The sequence below is a fragment of the Betta splendens genome, chromosome 12 (assembly GCF_900634795.4).
Source record: "Betta splendens chromosome 12, fBetSpl5.4, whole genome shotgun sequence".
Taxonomy (NCBI): Eukaryota; Metazoa; Chordata; class Actinopteri; order Anabantiformes; family Osphronemidae; genus Betta; species Betta splendens.
In genome coordinates this window covers 13,750,062-13,774,951 of record NC_040892.2, presented here as the reverse complement: position 1 = coordinate 13,774,951, position 24,890 = coordinate 13,750,062, and the positions used below count along the sequence as shown (strand labels likewise).

At 40.7% G+C, this 24,890-nt stretch overlaps 1 protein-coding gene across 4 annotated transcripts; it reads right to left on the bottom strand.

Annotated features, from left to right (window-relative positions):
* Positions 1-699: 699 nt before the first annotated feature.
* ehmt1b (euchromatic histone-lysine N-methyltransferase 1b) lies at positions 700-19,730 on the bottom strand. Of its 4 annotated transcripts, none has more exons than XM_029169492.2 (26): positions 19,640-19,730; positions 11,585-11,675; positions 10,983-11,494; positions 10,203-10,422; positions 9,952-10,100; positions 9,550-9,717; positions 8,736-8,807; positions 8,451-8,550; positions 8,233-8,370; positions 7,827-8,104; positions 7,177-7,409; positions 6,854-7,069; positions 6,679-6,761; positions 6,475-6,581; positions 6,268-6,390; positions 5,960-6,061; positions 4,780-4,884; positions 4,536-4,690; positions 4,267-4,437; positions 4,011-4,155; positions 3,792-3,869; positions 3,585-3,700; positions 3,315-3,401; positions 2,411-2,495; positions 2,150-2,325; positions 700-2,028 (listed from the first exon to the last, which is right to left on the bottom strand). In XM_029169492.2, the coding sequence occupies exons 1-26, from the start codon at positions 19,658-19,660 to the stop codon at positions 1,812-1,814; spliced, it is 3,948 nt and encodes a 1,315-aa protein (XP_029025325.1). In that variant the 5' UTR covers positions 19,661-19,730; the 3' UTR covers positions 700-1,811. The 4 variants fall into 4 exon arrangements, with proteins under 4 accessions (XP_029025325.1, XP_029025327.1, XP_029025324.1 ...); XM_029169494.3 differs by lacking the exon at positions 19,640-19,730 and adding an exon at positions 18,481-18,504; XM_029169491.3 differs by lacking the exon at positions 19,640-19,730 and adding an exon at positions 14,443-14,651.
* Between the last annotated feature and the right edge of the window lie 5,160 nt (positions 19,731-24,890).

Sequence of the window (24,890 nt, the reverse complement as noted above, 5' to 3'; positions counted from 1 at the left end):
TTGTTTGTGCAAGGTGGTGCAGTACAAGCGAGTATTGCGAGAGCCCTGAAGAATTACCTCCAGCAGGCGACTGATGTGCATGTTTCTGACCAAGGGGGAACACACTCCAGGAGGGTGAAATGAGGACTAGATGTCTTCCACCACCTGTGTTCACAACCTAGCACTATGATGCTTGCATATTAGCATTTCCGCCATTGGCATTCTGTTCCCTCTGCAAATGAGAGCAGGTTCATGCTGAGCACATGTGACAGATGCGAACCAGTCTGTTGAACCAGGAAGGTTTTTTTTCCTCTTTTTAGTCGACAATGTTTTCACATTATTATTTAGAGCTTCTTCAACCACAATGTAGTTGCCATGTTTCTCCAAAAATCACAGTAGAATGTGAACTCATTAAAGTAAATTAAGTGTGGGAACTGTCAGCCACTCGTACGCCGCAAGCCGCTCAAATATTTCAGTGCTAAGCCCTGAGCCTGTCTGTCAAAACTGAGCTGCTGATTGGTTTGTGCAGGGTCAAAGTGACTGCAGGCATCAGTGTTAGGATGTGTCTGTAATGTGTTTAGAATTGTCAAGATAAGAAGCTCAACAACCAAGCTCTGCACAATCCTGAAAGAAAATCTATAAAAAACAAAACCAAGAAAAAAACCCCAAAAAAATTAAATTCAGCAAAAACAGAAACTGAGTGAGCCATATCAGAATAAATGCATTGGTAGTAAATTTATTGAAAAACATACAACCAGATGGATGGTTCACTGTCCAGAAATATGTAACAGAAGGAAATGGAAGTGCATCTTTATGACCTTTTCTCCACGTAGACCTTTCAAAGTGTTGCAAAACTGTCACTAAGTTACTAACATTTAAAAACATGGGTTGGCGTCTCTCGGCAAAATTTCGGAACAAAATTTAAAACATACTAACTACAGTAACTACAAATAGAAAAAGTTAAACATAAAAAACTTAAAATGTTATCTTATTTTACAAACTATGTTCACTTGGGTATTAAAAATCAAAAGTAAAAACCTTTGTCAGCACCTGTTTTCTCGTTTTCCATTTCAATTTAATTCTCATAGCAGTGGCAAAATATCTGACACATCAAGAGCCCCTTAAGCATGCTTAATAAAAAGTTGAGCCAATTTATTCAGACTAGAAACACCTCATTTTAGAGTAAAGGTACAGCATCTTCCTACCAGACATTCATTGCTCACTTGAATAAAAAAAAAAAAATCACATAATTTTAGTGAATCAATCCATAAATGTGATGGCAAATGTTGGATGTTTTTTTCAAACACTGCAACAAAGATGAAGTGAGACTAATGGATGGCAACATAAATCCATATTTATCAGGTAGACTTGCTGGAATGGTTAATGATAAATGACCAGAGGTCAAAGAAGGTAAATCCAGGCATGTGTCGAGGTTCTCAATACGTTTTCCCCAGCCTTAGGAGTTCACAATCATGACCTGTGAACATGACTTCTTGATCCTATTCATGTCAGCAAGTTCTGAAAAATACACAGCATTCCTTCCAGGTAAGGTCAGAAATGAAATGTGAGGGCTGCTTTTGACCGGCTCTCTCCTGTGGTCTGTGTAACATTTGCCATGCGGGACATCACTGCCTCCTGCTGTTCATGTTACACAAGGTGCAGGAAAGCAGAAGTAACTTCTTTAGAATTTGATTGTGCGTCTGAGTTCGGTGTCACAATGTTGTATGGACTTTCAAAAATTGATGGTCTGTGTTTTACTGTAAAACAAACCTGAAGATACAGTACAAGTTCATTATTCATAGAGAGTAGAGCCAGACACACAAGTGTGGCCATCAGTCCTGTTTGTGTAGTGAAGGGTTCCACGATGGGCTTGAGGGACTGTTGGAGAAGCTGGTGTCAGGTGATGCACTTGGCTGCTGCTGATCCTCTGGCGTGCTGTCTGCCTGCAGTGATGCCATGGCTGCGGATGAGTACTTACATTTTGAAGAACCACATTCACAGCTGAACAGCTTACTTTTGACCTCCCAGAAGTGGTCACCATAGTTGAAACTGAGGGAAAAGGATAATACATTAAAGGATTATAGTAAAATATTCTTAGTATTTCAATTTGAACACGTAGAGTATAAGTCAATATTTGGATCAGTAATTTCAGACCATTAAACTGCCCTACCCGAGCTCCTCCCCAGCTTTTATGTTTTCACTGGCAAAGAAGGCGATGTGTGGGAAATGAAGGTCCTGGTGTGTTGTGAACACTCGACAAGCAAACAAGTTGGGCTCACACATGTGGTTCAGGAAGCGGCTGACGTTTCCATAAAAACGGGCATCGATGCAGAATAAGTCTTCTAGCTGGAGGGCCAAATGTATGACAGACATAAAGCTAAAAGGGCAAGAACACCACTGAAAAGTATTTATTTTCCAAATTTGCATTTACCTTTACCTTATCGTCTAGGCTGAACAGGTAGGCATCATTTTGTCTCATCTCAGCTTCCGCTTCAGAAATTATCTCACCTACATACCTGTTAGAAAGCAAATGACCAATCAGAAACAGTAAAAATTACAGACAATATGTAGAAAACATGCAAGTCAAGTAATAGGTTTACTTCATGAATATGTAAAAAAGAAAGATTATCAGATTTCTCAGTCTCAGCATGTGGCAGAGGTAATGATTTTAGCTTCATTATCTGTGTCATGGAACGTTATTGTTGATGCTCACTTCATTCAATTCAATTCACTTTAACTAGTCACAACAAACATGATTCACCCCTTTTTTCTTACAGAAATCCATTTCACAGAAAAAGGGATGGCTGCTCTTAGAATGTTGTGGTTTTCTACAACCAGCTTTTGGAGTCATCTGCGGCACCCAGAAGTGCCTGTCTCAGGTCACTACTACCAAAATGGCTCAACCAGTTCTTAAATCTGAAGGCCCAGAAGTTTTCACACTTTTTGTAGCCACTGCATTAAAGTTGTTTTCTTTGAAATGGGAGGAAAATCCTTAAACTGCATGATTTATGCAGAAAGCCGTTGAATAGAGTACTGTCAGACTGCATTATGGACTGGCAGAGCAAATGAAAACACTCTAGTGACATCGACAGTACTTTGCTGAACATGAAAAAGCAGAAAGCATAATCACAGCCCTTATCTGCTGAAATCACACTCTTAGCTGTCACAGTATGCTAGCACACATAGACATTGCGAAATAAACTCACCACTTTTTTAAAAATAAGTCAAAAGGTGAAAAGAATACACAAACAAACCCTTGTAGACTTGTGCAGTATGCAAACTGAGGATGTGTTGTATATTGACAAAATACTCTTAATTTGTAAAATGGAACTTACTCGCACACAAAGGTCCCCTGCGGTATGTCTTGCAGTGTACGGACTCCCCAGCCCTTCTTACTGGTCCTGAAAAGCTGGAGCCTGGTCCTAAAAGATCCATATGTCATAATAGTTTAGTTACATTTTTTACCTTTGTCTTAGAGTTAGACCTCAGGGTAGTTGTGTGTTTTTGCAAGTGTTTTTTAAGTTCATGTTTTCCTCTCTGTTAAACTGTATTTCACATCAAAGCATTAATTTAGTGGTTTCCAAAGGGAGATGCATGTAAAATACCTGAGTCCATTTTGTACTACTCTGTTCTTGCAGGTCCTCCAACAGGAACATGCATGGTTACACTCAAAGATGAGAGGAGGCTCCTCACGGCAGAATTCAGGGAGAAGACAACCATTCTGAACATTAAAAAAATATATTTAGAGTTTGCAAAACGGTTTGGCCTATGTGCTTTACTTCCAACAAATTCTTATTCTCATTTGTCCTTACCTTGTCATACCAACAGCGCAGACTAAGCTGCCCACACATGCAGATACTTGCGGAACAGTCTTCTTTACACACACAGTACTGTGGTCCACAGACAAAGAGACAATACTAATAATAATACTACTACTAATAATAAAAATAACAATAATAATAATAATCATAATAATGGTTACTTCACAACAAAAGCAAAAAAGAATTGTTTTCTAGTTTTAATAATGTTACCTGTAAATGTGTTATATTTCTGTCGATGTTCATGGGGGAGGTGACACAGTTTTCAGGGATGTATTTGTAGTCGTCGGGGTAAGGTTCACTGTCAACAGAGTTGACACAGGGAATGGGAACTTTCTCCTGCCCCAGAGCTATGTCACTGCATACAGAACAGACACTGGTTAAGGAAATCTAAGAGGTTAATTGGCTGATACTGTAGGTCAAAACAACAGTGGTCTGAGAGATGTCCAAAAGTGACAAATAATCCAACCTGTGAATCACTTTCTCCTCTGCTTCACTGAGCCTGATGTTTTTCGCATCCCTGTCCCTCCTATTGGCCTGGAGGGCTGCCCAGGCCTTGGAGTTGTGGCTGCAACAGTCTGGAGGAGTTTCTCCCTCGCGGTTCTTCAGAAGCACATCTGCTCCTCGAGAGAGGAAAAGCCTAAGGAGACAAAGACCTTGTTTGACTGATCATCAATAACAAGAATGTTATTTAGTCTTTGTGTGTGTCTTTCTTTCTCCCTAGAGCCAGTAACTCACATGACACACTCCAAGCGATTCTCCCGAGCAGCGATGTGTAGAGGAGAGTCCCCGTGGATATTGACAGCCTGCAGATCACAACAAGCGTTCAGCAGTAGCTCAGCGATCTCCACGCTGCCAGAGAATGCTGCCCAGTGAAGGCAGACGTTTTCTTCCTAAAATTAAGACATTATGGCTCATTTCATACTGTATTTGATTTGGCTAAAGATTATGTCAAAAATAAGATGAAGACTCCTTAGCCGACCTTGTCCCTGATGCTTATATCAGCTCCTTTAGACAAAAGCAGCTTCACTTGGTCCACATGCTTGTACTCTGTGGCCCAGATCATGGGTGTCCATCCTCCATCATCCTGAGAAAAAAAATTATTGCAGCCACGACCACATATTATTATGTTTTCTTTTTCGGATCACAATAAAAATAAATGTGGCACCCACAGTCCAAAAAAAGACATAGTCCTGCCATTATATCGTAGCATAGTTCTAAAGTATGCCTTCTTGCAGCACGGTTGAAGTTTTCAGACGAAGACACACCCAAGACAGCGCAATGTGTTCTTTGAGCTCTGCATATTTTGCAAAATGGTCTAATTATTGGCAATAAAGTTAGTCAGATGGGAGGAATTAAGCTAAAAAATGGCAGTTAATTGAAAATCTTTATTGTATTATGTATATTATCATTCCTCATATCTGATTCAAGTGAGTATTGCATGTAAGCCTACAACACTGAATCTGTTTTTTTTTTTATAAATTTGAACCTTTTAAATTAAAAATGTTTAAGAGATGTCAGACCCACAGTAGCAGAATCCCCTACATCCACAGTCAAACGTCTCTAAACTGGTTTGATTAAACTTAAGTGGTACATGCATTAAGGAATTTACTGAAGTCACATCAGTGCATCAGTTTAAAAACTTGTTTATTAACAGATTAAACAAACATGATACAAGTTGTTAATTTGTGGGTTTGAGAGGTTTTGTGCTTAGTTTTCAAACTTTAGAAATCAGATTAGGTGTTTCCTTACATTTAATGCTAAGATAAGCAAATCTAAAGTTACACTGTAGTTAACACACAAGATATTTCCACTCAAATAATGAGAAAGGACTTGGGTAAAACAAGCTGTGCCCATCCTTTCACAACTGTATCAGAAATATCTGATAATAATTTTAACTGCTGATTCAATAAGTAAATAAGCTTTATCATTTCACAGCTGATTCAATATGTAACAAATGCCAAACAGCTGTGGTGTCAAGATGCATGTGCATGAAGCTGAACGTTTGTTAATACATATCTTACGACAGCAGGATCACTGAATAATAATACTAAAACAGAACTGAACACCAAGATTGAAAATAAAAATAAAAATATCTCTAAAAGCTCTACATAACATTACTTTGTAATTTGTGAAAATAGAGAATGTCAATCATTACCAACCTGACAGTTGATGTTGATCAGTCCTACTGTTAAAAGGTGCTCGACTATCTTGTAATGACCAGATTTTGCCGCTAGGTGGAGACATGTGAAGCCTTCAACATCCTAGGAGCAGTAAAAAAACGTCTCAAGTCTCAACTTCAAGTTCACAGGTAAATACAAAATGAAAGACTTAAAGACACTCTTGAATGAAACAAGTTCTTGATATACAGAGAATAGAGCTTCAGATTGGACAAGGTTGGATACCATTCTGCTTTTACAGCAACTTGCCAATGAAAATTCTCTTAGCCGTAAGAAACTTTATGCTCTACCTTGTGTGTGGCGCTGGCTCCAGCTCTCAGCAAGTACATAACTGTCTCCATGTGGTTGTTCTCACATGCCTCCATCAGTGGCGTCCGCTGATTTTCATCACACATATCCAGGTTTGCATCAGCCTGAGGGGGCAAACAACAAGTGTTTGGTTTAAGTAATAGGTTTTAGTAGAATACTAGTATACTATAATATACTAATGACCTTACTTGTACAAGCATATGACAAATGTCTTTGTAGCCTCCTTCAGCTGCAGCATGGAGAGGGGTGCGTTTGCTCTGGGATTCCATCTTAAAGTTGGGGTCAATGCCATCCACTAGAAGAATACAAATACAATAAAAAAGAGTAAAAATAAAATGTTGTGAAAAACAGAATAGCTGAAGCATTTATAAATACTTTTGGGGCTGACTTACCCAACATAAGCAAGACCCTTTTGAGTTCTCCTTGTTTGGCTGAGAGGTATAGTTGTTTGGGATGAAAACGCAGCTTCTTGGGTCTAAATCAAAGACAAATCATCAGTTTTTAATAAAGTTCCTCTATCTCAATGTAATCATTGATAAATATGAAAATGGTCTTGTTTGGAATTACTTCTCTGTGTCTAGTGCTACCAGGATGCCCTCCAGACTTTCTCTAGGCGGTCCTGGAAAGGCTGTAGGTGAGACTGATGTATCAGACCCAGTCTGCAGAGTTGCAGTTCTGGGTGACCCCAGAATAGTGGATGCGTCAAGACCATGTGAGGAACGAACTGAGAGTGAGCTGTCGGCCCGGCCAGTGACTTCTCCCCCAACAATCAGACAAGAAGTGCTAGAAGTGGTGTTAAAAATAACTTCTTACTATTTAAGACAAAATTAGCTTGATTCAGGGACAACTAAAACTATTTATTTGGGTTAAGACCATGGTTTGTCATTTACCTGCCAGTAGTGGTGTCGGCTCGGCCTTCAGCAGCCCCAGGCAGGGTAGGTCCGTGAGCGATTGCGAGAGGCACAGTGGAAGTGGTGTCAGCTTTGGCGATGGTAACTTCCTTGGCTTTGTTGGCCTCCTCTCCACAGTGGGGACAGAAGCTTTGACCTTTCAGCACCGAGGCACAAGCACGATGGAAACGGTGAGAGATGCTGACATCTGGTTGGCATTCCATAAAGGTCCCCTGCATAACAAAAACAAGGTCTCTATAGGCAAAATCACAATGGTGCATGCATTGTAAACCAATGCATAGTTCAGTACTCCTAATTGATCCAGACCAACTCACCAACCACAATTCCGAAAAAGCTGGGAACATAAACTAAAAGAGCACTGATTAACTAATCTTATTAGGCCATACAGTGCTTTGCAAATAGTCTTCCATAAACCTTTAACTTTTTTAACATCACAAACATAAAGGTTATTCATTGGGATTCATTTATCATTGTGAAAGGAAAATGAAAGTTTAACCACTTAATATCTGAATGTGTGGTTTAATAATTCAGGATAGTTGATGTGTGATTGCACCTTGCCACCCTAAGCAGCCTCACTATAGAGCTTCAAATGCTGCTAAAGGTTTCAAACAGTTTGAGTCTGCACTCACAGCTCTGCAGAAGAAGCCACAGCCCGGGCAACATTGGTGCTTCACCATCCCATTGCGGTGGTCCTCGCATAGAACGAGTAGCTGAACTGAGTTGGAGGGACGCATCATTTCATGTTTCAGTACAGCAGCCTGGCAACGGGTGAGCTGTCCATCAACACTCTCCGTGGCCATACACTTCCTGTCAGCCAGGATGAGAATCTCTCGACTCTTAGGCGTTTCCATTCGGCAGCTGCAGAGAGGGAGTTCCTGAGCCTCCTCGACTGTTGTCCCCGAAGAGCCTTCAAAAAAACACATCCACAGTTTTTGGAGTGTGTCATTTGGAAACAGATGAAATGACTGATGCAAATCTTCCTTTAAGGTTGGTCAGAAGATATTATTTTTGTTTCCTAATTTCTCCTATGCTCACCTTTGTTCTGTGGGGGACACATGGGCTCTTGAGGTTTGCTGAGACTGATAGATTTAGGTTGGAGAATGTGTGTGTAACCTTTCAAATCACCTGTATGACCCTGAACTGAGGACTGCGACTGAAGCTCTGCCTCCAGTTCTGGGCAAAACAACAGTGAAAGGTAAATCAATGCTTGATCATTTCTCTACAAGTGTAAGTTTGACAGGAATGTTAATCACCTTTGGCCTTCATCCTCCTCTTTCGCTTCCTGGATGGCCTAAGCCATGCATCTGCTTTAGTTTTCTTCTTCAGCTTCTTCTTCAGACTAGATTCAGTGCTCTGAGGCAGACAGAGTTAATTCAAAGAGAAGAATTCAATAACAGCAAGAAGGTAATTTAATATGAAGAACAGAACATTTACCTGTACCCACGTCTTTCCTTTTTCCAGTCAATAGGGCTGGCATAAGATGAGATCTAATGCTCTGATGTACAATTTGTGGAGAAATGGTAATGAATAGGTCTTACCAAGTCAGACTCTGTGCCTTCCTCTTCTCCTTCCTCTTCTCCAGATTCTTCAGACTCCTGTTCATCGCCAACCTCCACCAACAAATGAAAACACATAAGTAAAAGAGGCTTTGGTTCAACACATACAGTTATCATGTAGTTTTTCTGTTTTGTGTTGCTTGAACACAACACATGATCAGACTTAAAACTAGAACCCAATTAGACAAAAAATCCAGATGTTTAAAAATAATAACTGCAAAAAAAGGTGTGTGGCTAAAACATATGAACTGACTCATTTCATATCAGTAACAGGCAAGATCCCTTTTAAAGGATTACAGAAAAACAGTTAATCAAATCATCCCTATTAAAAAGGAGAACAAAAACGTTTTCAGCTGGCAACCATCTAACATTAACATGTTGGTTGATTCTTCCGTCTTTTCAGAACTACAGGTGATACTCGAAATATTAAAATATTGTGCAAAACTTCATTAATTTCAGCAATGCAACTTAAAGGTAAAACTAATGACATAGACTTATTACATGCAAAACAAGACATCGAATTGGGATTTGTCATAATTGAGATTATTATGGTTTACAGCTCACAAAAACTCCAATAAAAAAAAAGGTTAGAAAATTAGAATACTTATAAAAGTTAAATATTCTGTTCTAATCAAGATCCCAATCAATCATCGAGTATCGCCTGTCATTACTGATGTACAGCATTTTTTTTCTTTCTTTTTTTCATGGATGCTTGTCTTTTTTTGTATTATTGCAATTAACATACACAAACAGCAATTTACCAAAAAAGCACATCAGGTTTAAGAAAAGTTCAAACCTGAGAAATGGGATCAGAGGTTGCTTCATTCACTTCTCTGATAGGGTCCTCTGACGCCATTTCTACAGGCAGTAGATGTTCCTCTTCTTCAGACTCCAACTCTTCTGACTCATCTTCCTCAGATGCGTTTTCTACCTTCTCCCCATTGATGTTCGCTACCTCTTTCGTCTATAGGATAAGCAAAAGACTGAGACAGTCACAGTTGTCAAGTACTAAATTATTTCAGTGAATGTTTATTTGGATTTGTAAGATACCACGGTAAGAACCTAAACCTGCCGTGAGGATTTAGACGTATTGTTTATTCTAAACAATTTACAACTTGGAATAGTTCTTGAATTCTTGAATAATCAACCACTGCTTCTTTTGGGTTTGTGTTTGTTTATTGGAAAAAAAGATGCCAACCTGTGGGCTCTTGGCAGATTGTTGTAGTTCCTTGAACATTTCCAGCACAGTTCTCTGCTTAAGCATTTTGGTTTTCTTCTTTGGAACGAGACTGTATGTTCCCATCCTTCGTTTCTTCTTACGAGAAGACAACCCTCCTGAGTAAGAGGCTACAGCACACAATAATAGCATTTTGTTGTACAAATTTCTTAAAAGAAATTTCAGCAATTTATTTTGTCATTTTTATTATGTCTTATTTGAGTCTGTCTGACCTAGTTGGAGCTTGACTGGAAGTGGAGTAGCTGAAGGAGTTGTGGTTGGTGGAGTTGCTGGTGAAGCTGATAATGTGTGTTCTGCTGAAGCAGGAGTATCTGGTGGACCCTGAGGTAGATGGTTCTGAAGAAAGGCCTGGGGTGAGGACTTTTGTGCGTCAGGCGAAACTTGAGTCTCCACTTTGGCGCTCTTTGCTTCTCTTAATTCCCTGTTAAGAAGCTGCAGGTGACATGAACCCAAAGATTTTAGGCCTCTTTTTTCAGCCTACTTTTGAAGTTGACTGCTTTCTTTGTGATCACCAATGTGAAAATACATATTTAACTTTTTTTAACTCAACCACCAACTGTGAGTTCAAAAATCATCATTTAAATTGTTGCGAACATTTGAGATGAGTTATCAGAGTTTCTTATATATAACAAATATAATCAAATATTTTTTTCTAAAAGGGTCTATTAGCACAGACTCAAATCATAAATAATTACAGTACATTGTATCTATACATGTATGTTTAAATATCATCATCATTGCTAGATAACTGGTTTGACAAAATAACGTCTGGAAATTCTGAAATGGGTTGCAACGAGTGATGGTGTTAATCAATGGCTTTTGGTTAAATGGAAATCAAGCATTGATACTTTTTAATAGAAAAAAAAAGAAAATGTTTATATTTCCTAAAGTATTACAGAAATCTATACTGTCCTATTTTATGATTGCTAATAGTGCAGTGAATGAGAGGGGATATACACAGTGAGCTACTAGTTATGCAATGAATTGTTTACCTTTTGTGCTGGACTGACAGCAGGTCTGGACATAGTCTTGCGTGCTCTATGTATCATGACAGGTGTAGGAGACGTGGCTGTTCCATTTTTAGTGTCTGATGTGCCTTGTCCAGGAGTAGTCTCTGTACTAGGGTCAGTCCTTAGCTCATTTGAACCCTGTGCAATCCCAGACGCTGAGGCAGGAAGAGATTTGACCGAGTGTCCCCCTGTCAGTGAGCCTGACGGCAACCAGTTAGTCCTGTGAGGGGAGACTCCTACACCTGGCGTCAGCACAGAGCTGCTCTCCTGCAGCTGCCTCGCAAGAATAAATCCATTGCTCCCAGTAATAGAACTTTGCAGAAGGTTCGTGTCTGGTATGCCATTTTCATTAACCAAAAGTAAAGTCTTGTTGCTGGATGTGTCAGAGCAGTGGGTTGGGCTCTTGTGCCTCATGTCGTCACACTCGATGCCATTAAACGTTGCCTCCGCTGCAAGAGAAGAGGCCTGTCTACCTGCTACCTCTTTGTCTCCATCTATGGATCAAAACCAAAAGCACAGAGCCAAATGACAATATAAACAAGGCGCTTTTTTGAATACAGTGATTTTAACATTTAGATTACTACCTGATTTTTTCTCTCCATTGCTGGCTGAATCAAGCCCTTCTTTCTTTGCAGATGCACCTTTTTCCACGCTGCCCTTGTCGAGACCAGTAGGCTGATAAGATGACATATATGGAGGGAAAATTGATTACACACAACTTTTAATAGAAAATGAGTTGGTTAGACAGAGGCAATTCATTGTAGAGAATACAACAATACTTGTTTTACTTTCCAGCCAAATCCCTTCTTTCTTTGTACTTCTTAGTAATATGAATTTGTAAGATTCAAAGACTATAGTAGAGAACAGAATAAGGGCAATGAACATGAAAAACCATGAGGGGGGGTTTCCCCCATGGTTCTTCTATTGTCTGTTCATGGTCTCTGTTTTCATGTTACAGCCAAGCAGAAGAGCAGGAGATGCTTGCCACGGTTTCAAAAGAAAACTCCACCGCCCACAGATCACTCTTACATCCACAGGAGAAAGCAGTCAAATAGGCAGTACCAGGAAATGTACAACTCTCTTCCTCTACGGAGAGGACCGTGTGCCCATGGAAACAAGAGGCCCAGAGCCAGCACCTCCAATTTTTTTGCCTATCAAAGCTGATCCTTTTGTTCTAAACATTACACATTTAGGCAAATTGGAACATTAAATGTCAAAGAAAAGTGGACACAGGTCAGTTGGTCCTTGGAGGCTGCCTGCCCGCAGATATTCTAGCACTTAACAGAGAGATTAACACTCTGTTGCTCCATATTACATAAGGTTCAGATCTAACAGAATATAGATAGATATAAACGCACACGCTGAATCAGGCACGTAACCAAGTGAGCATTGACAAAACCAGTACCAAGTGTGACCATCTCTCTTCTGCCTTCTTCAGATGGCAGTCTTTGTGTCTTGCACAACTTTTGATTGGGTTGTCAGGACAGAATTTCCAAATCATTCCCCAAGTACATGTTTTAGAAGGCCTGAGCCAAATATGAACATGCAGCTTGACAAATCACAACATCAGGTCCAGAGCAGTTGTGTGAGCAAAGTAACTAAGGTCTTCCCCAAAGAACATCTTGACCAGGGCAATCCTGTGTTGTGCATTGTCTCCAGCAATCTACTAAGAACTTGTGAGGGTGAAAAGAAGAATCCTTTAGTACCTTTATTATGGACTGAAGACAACCAGTAACAAAGAACACAAGCCTCGTCCCTCCCCCTGGTGGTAGAAAGTGTAACATACACTTTAGAGACAGAGAGGAAAGGGGGAAGGGCAGCAGAGAAGGCAGTCTGCAGATCTCCGCCATTTCGCAACTAGATTGTTTACTGACACGGCATGGACATTGCAGCAGTTTTCCACTAGATGGGGAATGTAGACGTTTGATGCCTCATGGAAAGAATATGAGAGTTGTCGAGAGAAGGTCTAATTTTGAAGCCAGGGCTATAAGAGATGATCACAAGCCAAAACTTATTAGGAAATGGAAATAGATTAAAACGTGTCAAGGTTCCAACAGTAATGTAACCTCTCTGTAGTTAAACTAGCACAGGTGGGAAAACAAGTCACAAACATATACCATCAGCTATTGCACCGTGAGTGACAAGCATATCGTGCCTGAAGCTCAACAAATAAGACATTACACAATTTAATTTCATGCAACCTAAGGAGAGGAGAGAGGAGCTGCCTTCTTGGCCTCCTCAAACAGCTTTTCTTTACGGAGTGCTTCATGTACATCTTTTCAGGAACTCAGTGTGAAATTATCTCATACAGAAAAGCTACCATTGCAAGTGTTTCAAACTGTCTTGTGTTTAAGTAAGAAAATATTTATTTATACAATAATTTCCAAAACCCAAATGCTCCACAAGGTGTGAAGGAGAGATTTCTTGCAACACCGTTTACAGTTATAAGATAGGAGCCAGAGATCTAGAGGAATGTGTTGAAGCCCTGTTAGGAAAGACTTGGCTTTGCATATTCCTCAAAGCAAAAATCTTGGTGGCCTATGCAGGTCCTGTGCAACCGTAACAACCCCAATTTCTGGTCCAGCAAGTAATCCTCCTTTTTTTTACCCCCTCGTTTCCTGTCCTAGCGTTCATTAGCAGAGTAGAAAAAATGTGCATGCATATATGATAAAAACAACACAAGACTGCCTTCACAGAATCCCACATAAAATCCCAGAATACCCTAAGAATTACCTAGCCACTGAAAACGTTAATCAACATAGCACCTTTTGAAGCTGGCAAACATTAAGCATAAACATAAAAGGTCACACAGCAGCCTATCACACACCCGCTAGATCATAGTCACTGCAACCTTATGTTCCTGCATGTTCCCAATCACATGGCCTAGGTTGCTCAAACATCCAGTCTCCAGGCACCTCATTATACCCTGACTACAACTGATACAGAGAGGAAGAGGAAACAGGCAAAAGGTAAGACAATAGGAGACTGAATCTTAGTTCATGAAATCTACAGTCAAGGCAATTTCCAGACCTTCAGGGTCAGACTTTCATTTTCTGGACTGAGAATTATTAGGAGTATTTTCTGCACTGTGACTCCTCTACAATACAGCTGTTTGGCTAATCCACGAGGAGCACCATCCAACATCAAAACCCAACACGTTACACTCAGATCTCTTTAATATGAGAGCAGTGCTTACATCTTTTACGTTAAGGCCTCAATTTAAGAAATCAAGAGCAATCAGTTAACTGTCTAGAAGTGCAGCTTACCAAGAGAAAAGCCATCTCATCATAAAGACAGCAAGTGCTCGAACCAGTTGATTGCAACTTTCATTGGAAGCAAGAATAAGCATCTCCTCGGGCCATTCAAAGACAAAAGCAGCTATAGGTGAAGAATATAAAGCTAAGATGTCTTTTCCCTTGTGTGCCTCCAGGAAGCATCATACCTGCTCTCTTCTCATGGCCTCCATTGAGAAGAAGAAGGCATCAGAGGGAGCCAGTGCGTGTAAGAGAGAGAGCGTGTGTGTTTGAGAGATAAAGAGAGAGAGAGAGGAGAAGAAGAGGAAAGAGGTAGGAGAGAGAGCCAAAATGTGTCAGACAGATTGTTCTTTCTTGCCTTTTCTTTCCCCGCATGCACATTCACCTCGCTGGTCATGTGACTTGGTGGCTCCCTCTGTCGGTCCTTCTCCTCAGAGGGTCTCCACAGAGCATGCTCAGTCAGCTCAAGCTGAAGCAACACCCCATTTCTTTAAACTGGAAGCCCTTACTGCGCACTGAAAAGGACGCCCCATTCTATTTCTGCACACCTAGTAAGACTGGTAAGAGAGATTCAAAATCCTTCAAAACCTATTTTCCAATATTTTTCAACACACTTTTTCATGTCATAGTTTAGTATATGAAATCTACATTGTTATTCTGCATTCTGCTTTGAATTTTTTGCAATGCTCTTTTTATTTATATTTACAATTTAAAACAAATTGGTCAATCAAGTGTTGACAAAGAAGAAAATCCTAAGAGCAGAAAAACAGAGGAATATAAGGCCCAAATTAAAATGGGTTGAGTGAAGAGTGCAATGAACCAAGCATTTTCCATTGTGGACATCAGGCAGCTAATAGACCACTCTTTTTTCTCCACTGCCTTTAGACCAGTGAAGACAGAAAAACACTACATTGGAAGAATGCAAAGCTCTGACTTGGCCACAGAAATTAGTATCAGACTTAAATTGTACTTGTTAAAGAAAAGTTTAAATGTAATCACATAAGGATCAACAAAGAGCTAAAACACCTCAAAATCTAATTTATCACTTGTAATACACTAGTAATCCTGGATATTTTCCTTGTATAAATGAACTATTAATAGTTTTCCAACCACTGGTTTAAAAATTTTGAACATGAGAGTGGAGATGACTATCAAATGCTTTAAAATACTGTCCTGTCTCAGTACAAAAAAAAAAAGATACAGGACCCTAATATTTAATGCGTTGCTATTTTTACTGAGTTAGAGGAAAAAGGTTCCTCCCTCAGCTAACATCTCACACTTGCATATGCTGACATAGAAATGATAGTAGCATTTCCTTCCTCTTTGCCGGTGTCCTCTTTGCCATCAACAATATACAACATGTTGCGATAAAAAAAAGCTAAAACAACATATACTGAATAGCGATACTTCCATGTGAAGCACAAGTGCTGAAACCAATTCCATCCATCATTAGGCAACAGCAGAATGTACCTCTGGACAGGTGGCCAGATACTTCAAGTGCTGATGCTACAAGTCAACAGCGCAAACTAAATTAACCTAGTTGCAGTGCAGTTTAACAGGGACAGTTCTTTGTTTAGCACTATGAGACTCAACAACACACAAAATGTTCCTACAGTATATCCATGGTAACATCCCAGCTCCCATAATGAAGCTTGCCACTTCGTGACTTAGTACTGATAAAAAACAAGACAATTGCCCAGAAAAGTACTTATTTAAATTTTAACTTAACCTTTTAGGAACCAACCCTAACTCAGTGGTCTTTTGTGCATGACAATGACAAGACAATGAGGTTTTCACCCAATAACAAACTGTTTCACCATCATTGGCATAGAGTTATGGAACAATGACCTGGTGAGAGGAACTTTTAACAATGATACATAGAAAGCCAAGTGGCAATCATCATTATGTGATGCTGTGGGATAAATATAAATGTAAATGCCAGCCTGTTCAATGGTCTGTTTAAATGGTGGTGGTTAATGTGCAATGACATTTTACTAGGATGCGCCAATTACCTGAATCTCCTTAAATGAAAGAAAAATATATATCAAAACTTTTATATAAACTGATAAAAATCTTTATTTAATATTTAACAAATTGAATAAATCAATCAATCTTTGTTCATAGTTTTTGGGTAGATGTCCTATCGATAGTTTAACCAGAATAATTGCAATTTATGGTGAAAAATAATTGTTGTCTTAATACTTAATGGGGTGGTCCAAGTGCATGCACTGTAACCAGCTTTCAATGTTGCATCAGTGTACTTTATAAGAGACTAAATGAACTGTAGAAATTCATATCAGTATGGAGCTTATTTTGATCAGTTTGTTTAATAATTGTGTGACATGACACATTTTAATTTGACAACCAGTTCATATTGGGTGGGTTTGAGTGCAATGAAGTAATAAAAGCCAAGTCTTGCAAACCACTAAGTATGTATGTATATCAGAATACATGGTTCACTGTCTTTATGTTAGATCTGTGATAATCTAACAACTTGCCCACAGTATACCAATGACAGTCAGATTGTGGTGACAGTAAACCCAGGAAAGCGGTTAGAAGAATAAATAGATGGATATCCAGGAAGAGGACAAAGCCTTTCTTACTGCTGATGATCTTTGATGATGGATATTGGTTGTGACTCACAAGCAAACACATAATGGAGTCTAAATGTCTTAGATATTTTGAAGAAGATGGAATAGGACAAAGTGGTCAAGTTTCGCTTAGAACACCAATAATTAAATAGCAGCTGTTAGTGCATCAAGCCGTAAAGTTCCAAGATTTGAGAGGCATGCACCACACCCCTAAACGGGCAATAATTACAAAAGATTCCCACCACATGGCCTACTTAAAGAGGATGTTGTCTGCTGTTCCTTCTATTTAGTGAAACCCCACAAGTTTGATCACAACAAAAGTTTGACTGAAAACCACAACCTTCCTTTGTAATAATGGATCATTTTGCTAACCTACACAATATAATCTTTACCAATAGCTACATGTATTACATTTCTAAGAGCCAACTCTCCAATAGATTTGTTGTTGCATATATTGGGTATGGAAACCCAAAAACATTTCCTCTGCCACTACCTTCAGATAAAAAATGTCCAGATTGTTATAGATTTGGGTTATTTTAGTCACAGAGACATTTTCACCCAGTGTGTAATAAGAACTGGGTAATAATATAACCCTTGCCATCAAACCCGAGTGAGGTCCTTAAACACAGCCGAGTAAATACAGCACCCTGCCTGCCCTCTCGGATGAGACACCCCTGCTTTGACCTCACAGAAGCATGCTTTTTATAAAGCAAAATTTACGTAACTGAATATACATCCATAAAAAAAAAACAATGAAGACATCCTCAGGCCATCAACAGCCTTTGAGAACTAATTTCATTTGTTTGATCTATTCACAGTCCAACTGCTTTACAACCTATCCCCAGTGATCAGCAAGGTTTTAAGAGTAGGTTATTGCTGAAGGACAAATTGCCAATTGAACCAGAGTGGATGGTGGAATTGGGAAGCTGTACCAGTAGGTGCATATATGTACCACAGATATTATTTATTGGTTATTTTATTACTTGACTCATAAATTACAATATACGTAGCAGGTGGTACATGGGTTACTGTAACAGAGCAACAGCACACAGCACAATTTACAAATCAAAACTACAAGCTTGATGGTGTTTGACACAATGTTTACCTCCAATCAAATCAGAGAATCTACTAGATTTCTTTAGGCAGTTTGATTTTATGAAGGCGAGTTTTGTGTGTATAAAATAAAAAAGTTTATCTGAGACAGTAGCTGTATGCCACCTCCCTGTGCAGTACAACAGGTAATAGCCCTCTACCTATTTCTCATGAGCAGGTCAATCATCACAGACTTGAACTAGGTAGAGCCACTTTTACTAGGTAGAAAAGTTTCATAAAGAGGGTTTGTGACATGTACATACAGGTATTTACTGCTAATTTAAAAATCATACATCCTAGCATCAGTAGAGCCTTGTGTTGAAATGATAACCTCTCAGTTAAACACAAGATGGTCACAAGATCTTGAAGTTGAGAATCATTTTTTAGTTGCTACCTGTCTGGACAATGCAAACGAAATGCGTTATAACGGTTTATAACACATCAAGACTGCTACAAGGTAAGCAATGTGCCGTGCAGTTTCATGGCACCCAGGCCTAAACCCACAATAAAACAGGAGTGGGATTGAATGTTTGGGTGATTTACCTTTTAAGAATTGAACCAACACGTCACGCATGACAACGTTACAGATGCAAACAGGAAGCGGCCCCACACCTTGCTTCTCTAACCCGTCGACACTCTCGACTCTGCGCAGGAGAATCATCAGAACGTTGTCTGAGCGACCCCTGCTGAACGACACTGTACTCGTCACTCGAAAGAAAATCTAATGAAATAAAAAGCGAGCCTCAAAATAATAACAAAACTTGGAGTAACTACAAGAAGTAACTGCAGATAAGTTAATATCTCAATTAAAAATTATACACATACAAACAGGACCATGATACAACTCGTAGCAGCCAGCCATGGATTCGGTTACGCTGACTAAACGATGACCGTAAATGCCGATAGCTAACCAAGACAAACGAACACAAGAAGAGTCGTTCCTAATCAATCTTCAGTATAGAGAAATTAATGGAAACATCACGAAAGCCGGTTCAAGAGCTGGCGACATATGTTTACAGTGGGGAGCTTGTAGCAGCGCTGCCAACGCTGCCTTCATTTGAATGCATCACTTATCATGTTGCTAACAGCACAGTGCCTCCATAGCGCACAGAAATTGTAATTATCAGCCGAAAACGTCCTCACACTCTTCCAAGTTACAACGGCTCCAGCCCCTGTTCTTTACAGAATATGATGAAATAAAAACATTCGTGTTTGTATTTTTAAATTGGATACGGCTTGCCAGCTAGCGCGTCTACTAGCAGCTAGCTAAATATCAACTTAACTATCAGAATGCCGGTGACTGACAAAACAGCTAAAACCGGGAACAGTGTTGGTCGTTTAGAGCATGCATGTCTGTCTAGAAATTATATTGAACCACTGAAGCTGGAGAGAAGCGGGGCAGCGACAAGAGCCCGGACCATGTATAAGCGATCGCCGAAGAAGAACCTCCAACGCACCCCAATGAGCTATTCAGGTTCAGGGGCGCAGCATCTTCCTGCACATTCAGTTGCCCTCCGGTCCAGCACAAAAGCAAAAGACTCCAGGCTGGCAGTGGGCAATTCACGACAAACCGACACTACGACACCGACAATTCGCCCGTGTACAGCGGGGGTGCTGACTATCGGGCTGGAAAATATTCCCCAATGTCGGGAAAACTGTGAAAGTAAAACAAGGTTAGCATTCATAAAGCTCACACACTCACCTCGGTCCCCACCGAAGCCATGGTGCCTGGACGTAGACTCCGCCCCCGATTGCGTCACATTTATTGATTTTTACATAGCGTAAACCACACCTGGGAGTAGTATTATCAAAACATATATTAATATATTATTATAGCCTATAATAATAATAATAATAATAATAATAATAATAATAATAATAATAATAATAATAATAATAATAATAATAGCTGATGATAAGGCCTGTGTCTTTTACCCTATACTTTGAGGAATGCTCAGCAAAAGTAAAACACTCAAAGTGCACTAGGGCTAATGAAAAGAGGGGATGTTGACCCATTTTAGAATTCGCACATATGTTGCACATAAAAGAGGAAGTGCTGACGCAAATGTTTCTCTCATCATTTGGCTCTCTCTATGGCTGAAGAATCTTCAAATACACAGTGGTTTATTATTGTACATATACTTTTGCATTTACATAAAAAGGCCTGTTATAAAACACAGTGCATCAATCATGTTTTGGAGAGCATTTACAAAAATAATTCTTCTTTAATTTTTCTCGACTGCTTTGATCAGTTAAAAGAAATTAGGATCCAATCAGTTTTCATCGTTACTATTCCATCAAAGCATATGACAAATCTAGCAAATGTGCAAACCTGTTTTCATTGGTTTGACATGTGTCCCCCACCTTTTGGCAAAACAATTCACACAAATGTCTATCTACATTCGTTAATCACAGTTAATCTTTCCTTAACTGTTAGAAATCAGCAAGATCAGTATGAAATCACTGAAGCACCTGTTTCTTCAATTCGCAATCAGTCTGCATGCCTTATAAAAAAGGTGCCAGGTCTGTGCTGCTCTTTACCAGCATGGATGGGAGGTTCAAGGCAGAAACTGAATATTATTAGTTATTAATATTATTATATTATTAGTAATAGTGGCTGTGTCTTATATGCCAATAAATTGTTTTATATTGTGGTTTACATGTATTTTCTTTATTACTTACAGTATTTCACTTTTCAGCCACAGTTTTAAAAAATAAATGTATCATGGAATGAAAATTAAATCATGGATTCAGTAAAAAAATAATTTCTTTATCTGGATCCAATTCTTTGCAAAAAGGCAAATTTCACACAGCATTTATAGAAAAACTCATTCTGTTACTCAGTGATATAATCGATTACAATATTCTATTATAGAGACTGGAACAGAATATTGGGATTATATACAGTCAAGAAGTCAGACTTGATTGATGTACTGTATTCCTGGATGTCTTTGCTCACTTTCCTCAAATGAATCCACACATCGTTGAATCAATGAGTCAGTCAGTAACCCTGCTTTAGAAGTGTTTAAAATTGTCAGGTCCATTGTGTGAATGTGAGCGTGTGGAGCTAGAGCGCAACAGTGGAGGAGATTTCCAGAAGCTGTTTCCTGGAAAGCTTCCCCCAACCCTAAATATTGTGTAGTTAAAACTAGGTCGTGATCCTCTCCACCAGAGTTGGTGGGTGAGGCCACAGCTGGCCCCCACCTCCAGGCCCCAGTAAAAGAGCTCACCCTACAGCCCTAAATTTATGTGTATATGCTGGGTGTGAGAAACTCTGGAAGACCACCATTCCGTCGAGGGTTCCAGCTGACAAAGCCATCTAAGACTCTATCCACTGGTCCCAAGGGAGGCAGCCTCCTGTCTTGGATGGTGTATATGGCTAATGCACTTACAATTAAGGCGTATATTACTTTGGGAGGACAGTGGGTGAGACCACTTCCCATTAGCTCCCCCAGTCCCTCCATCAGTAGGACGCCCCTCACAGACCTAAGTGGATGAGAGTGGGATAATGTAGTTGGGAAGCAATGCACTGGTGTCCACAGAGCCAGGTTCCCAACTGGCCCTGCTACTTATCCCACTGTCCCCCAACACCCCCCAGCAAGAAACAGGCAAGCCAGACCCAGGGGCTATGGTACTGTACTTCTACCCAGGACATCACAAGCAGCGCAGCCAGGACCACCACTCTGTCACACTTGCACATTTTCTCACTCAAGCATGCTCATACTTACCCCAGGTGGTCTCCACTCAAGCCAATATACATACTGTGCAACTGTGCAGGGAGGCTCAACCCAAACTCAGGGCCCAATGAGGACCACAATCCGGGTATCCCAACAAGCAGACAATGTGCCCAAAGTTGTTCTGTACTGAGAAATGCTTAATTTCTTTTTACTTTTCCAATTCATGAGGATGATTTCTTTGCAACACAGAGGGCAGAAAGAAGTGAAACGACAAAAGAAAAGGGACCAACGAGCCTGGCATGAATTCAACCTCTTGGCGGTCTTTAGATATTCCAGGTTGTTGTTGTCTGTAAAGGCCAAGAAGTGTTGTTCAGCTCCCTCCAGCCAGTGTCGCCATTCTTTTAATGCCACTTTCACAGCCAATTGTTCGAGATTACCAATATCATATTAAGTGACAAAAGGATAGAGTCTTCCTTCCTCAGGATCACGCTGAGAGAGGAAGGCCAAACCAGGTGTTTGAAGCATTCACCTCAGGGACAAACTGCAGAACTGGGTCAGGCATGCACAGGACTGGAGCGGAAATAAAACTCTGCTTGAGCTACTTGAATGCAGCGTCGCCTTTAGCTGACCAGTGGAGCCTGAATTTGGAGGAGGTAAGTGCAGGAGGTGAGGCAATGCTACTGAATCTGTGAATTACCCTCAGATAAAAGGTTGTAAATCCTAGGAATCGCTGCATGCCACGTTGAGACTGGTGAACTAGCCAGTTCTCCAGAGCCAAAGTTTTGGCGGGGCCCATCTGTATGTGGCCCTGTGCAATCACAAAGCCCAGCAGGGAAACTATGGAGACATGAAATATGCATTTCTCAGCTTTCACGTATACCTTATGCTCCAGAAGTTACTTCAGCACCTGCCGCACGTGGGAAGGATGTTCCACCATCAAAGTTCTCCTTCATAGCTTGTCTTTCTTTGGGAGCCAACTGATAGCGTCTCCCCTTGGGGGGGAGCAGACCCTAGCCTCAGGTTGATGGCACAGTGGTGGGACTGATGAGGCGGTTACGAAATGCCCTTCTCTTTACTGAAGACAGCCTGGAAGTCCCAGTAGCATTCTGACACTCTGACATAAAGATCTGAGTCTGTGACAAAACAAGAATCCGTACACTCAATGCTCCATTCAACTACTTTGCAGCTTCTTTAATCAGTTGAAGCCAGGTGTGGCCCAGGATGACAGAGTAATAGCAAGCCTCTACCACATGGTGTGTAGATAACTTCAGAATGTGTTTCAAAAAAAGTCCACCAAGTCAAGTCTCGCCCACTTCATGTCTCTCCCTTCATTAGCGTAACAGCAATCAGGATGATTTCACATGCATGTGTCTCCCCTCTGTTCTCCCTTTGTAAACACACCCAGCCTGCCAGTCGGTGCTGGGTCATTGCCATTGACACAATGTTCTGTTTGCTTCTGTCCGGATTTCATGCTGCAGGATTCATCAATGGATGGAACTGCTTTTGCACAGTGAAATTCTTGAAAGAGATAATGATAATAATCTAATGTTAATGGAAATAAGACTTTCAGGTTGTTCACATGGTTCGATTTTTTGCTGTATCATGTTCTATGTCACACTTAAGTGGTGCTAGAGTCAAGTCAGGTGTCCCTCCTGCTACAACCTCATTCCATGGCAACTTGTATGTAACTTGTTGACACCATCCCCCATGTATTTGTTTCTTAGTCGTGCCATGTATAATACCCAAGATTCGCAGAGAAATCTGGCCATGTTGATATTGATAAAGAGCTAAACTCTGATATCACTTTTTGTTATCCTAAATCTTTGCCTTATGTTAGTCCACAAATTATACACACTCCTAGTTAAGAGCTTGTCTTGTATGAATGTGCAATCTGCTTTTGTTATACGCCATGTCTTTGTTTTTGTTAGCCTATACTCCATAGTGTAGTGGCCTGCGGTTCTGGGTCGAAGGGCAGAATGGGATATTGTGTGGGGGTTGTGTTATGCAGTATTGGGGGAAGTTACAGTCAGGTGACCCTCACGGTGCTGTGATGTGTTAAAAAAACCTGTCCATCTGAGTGCATGCCAATGCTGATACTCTACTCAGACATCCCAGCTTTAATGAGGCGTGCAGGTATTGTCTGCAGCAGGAGGAGCGAGGGCAGGGACCTTCAGCTGCAGTGGCATCGGTAAAATCCTCCTCCAGCAAAGACACAGCTTTTCACTGCTGCAGCGGGAGCAGGAGGCAGATCCAGCGTTGGCAGAGGTCAAACTGTGGCTGGAGGCGGGACGACATCCAGACTGGCAGGAGGTGGCTTCGCAAGGTGCTGAGTGTCCCACTATAAGGTTAATAAAGCTGTAACATAACCCACAACATGAGGCTGGCGGTGGAGTTGGTAGACCACCCAGGCAGGGATCCACGCACCCAGAGCAGAGAACAGACCCCCCCATACACCAACCACACCAAATACATAGACATACACCTACATAAATGCACACATACCTGAACACATGTACATAGACACTTCCACAAACATCTACTCAGTCATACGCGAACCCATGCACTCTCACATTCTCACACCTACACTATTTGCCCACGGGGCCCCAGACACGGCCCGCAGCACCTCTTGAGCTGTGACCCCCACCTCCCCCCACCCCAACCAGAGAGAAGCAGGGGACAGTGGGAATGTGAATGTGTGTGGAACTAGAGCGCATTAAAAGTGGGGGAAGACTTCCAGGAGTACGACCACTGGCTCACGATGTGTCTTCTGGACAGCATCCCCTGACCCTAGATGTCTATTGTGTAGTTAAAACTGAGTGATGACTCTCTCCACCCACTGGCCCTAAATTTACGTGTATGTGCTTAGGTATGAGGAACCCCCGGGAACCCAAGGAAACTGCTAGTTTACCGAGGAATCCAGCAGACAGAGCCATCAAAGCGAAGGTTCTATCTAGGGCTGAATGGAATCGATTAATCGATAATAATCAATTACAGATATTGATCGATGATGATTTGCCTTTATCGATTAGTCAGGCCCCTTATTTTACGATGCAGCGCGGTGGCAAAATAACGCAGCGAAATGCTGAAGAAAACAAATCAAGCGGAAGCAGGAGAAAGGCTGCGTCCTCATATGGAAGGCCAGTTGACGTTTACTTGTAAATTTAGCCACGATTTGTGCGTAATTTTATAAATCTGGTTATGCACGCACAAATCAGTTTACGCACGCACAGATCGGTTTACGCACGCACAAATTTGATTACGCACGCATCTGTTTAC

Coding starts and splice junctions, on each gene's coding strand:
- ehmt1b (XM_029169491.3), bottom strand. CDS start 14,466: ATGGAGGCCATGAGAAGAGAGCAG. Junction 4,885..5,959: donor TGATCAACATCAACTGTCAG/GTTGGTAATGAT, acceptor TTTTTTTCTCAG/GATGATGGAGGATGGACACC. Junction 3,402..3,584: donor GTAGTACAAAATGGACTCAG/GTATTTTACATG, acceptor TGGATCTTTTAG/GACCAGGCTCCAGCTTTTCA.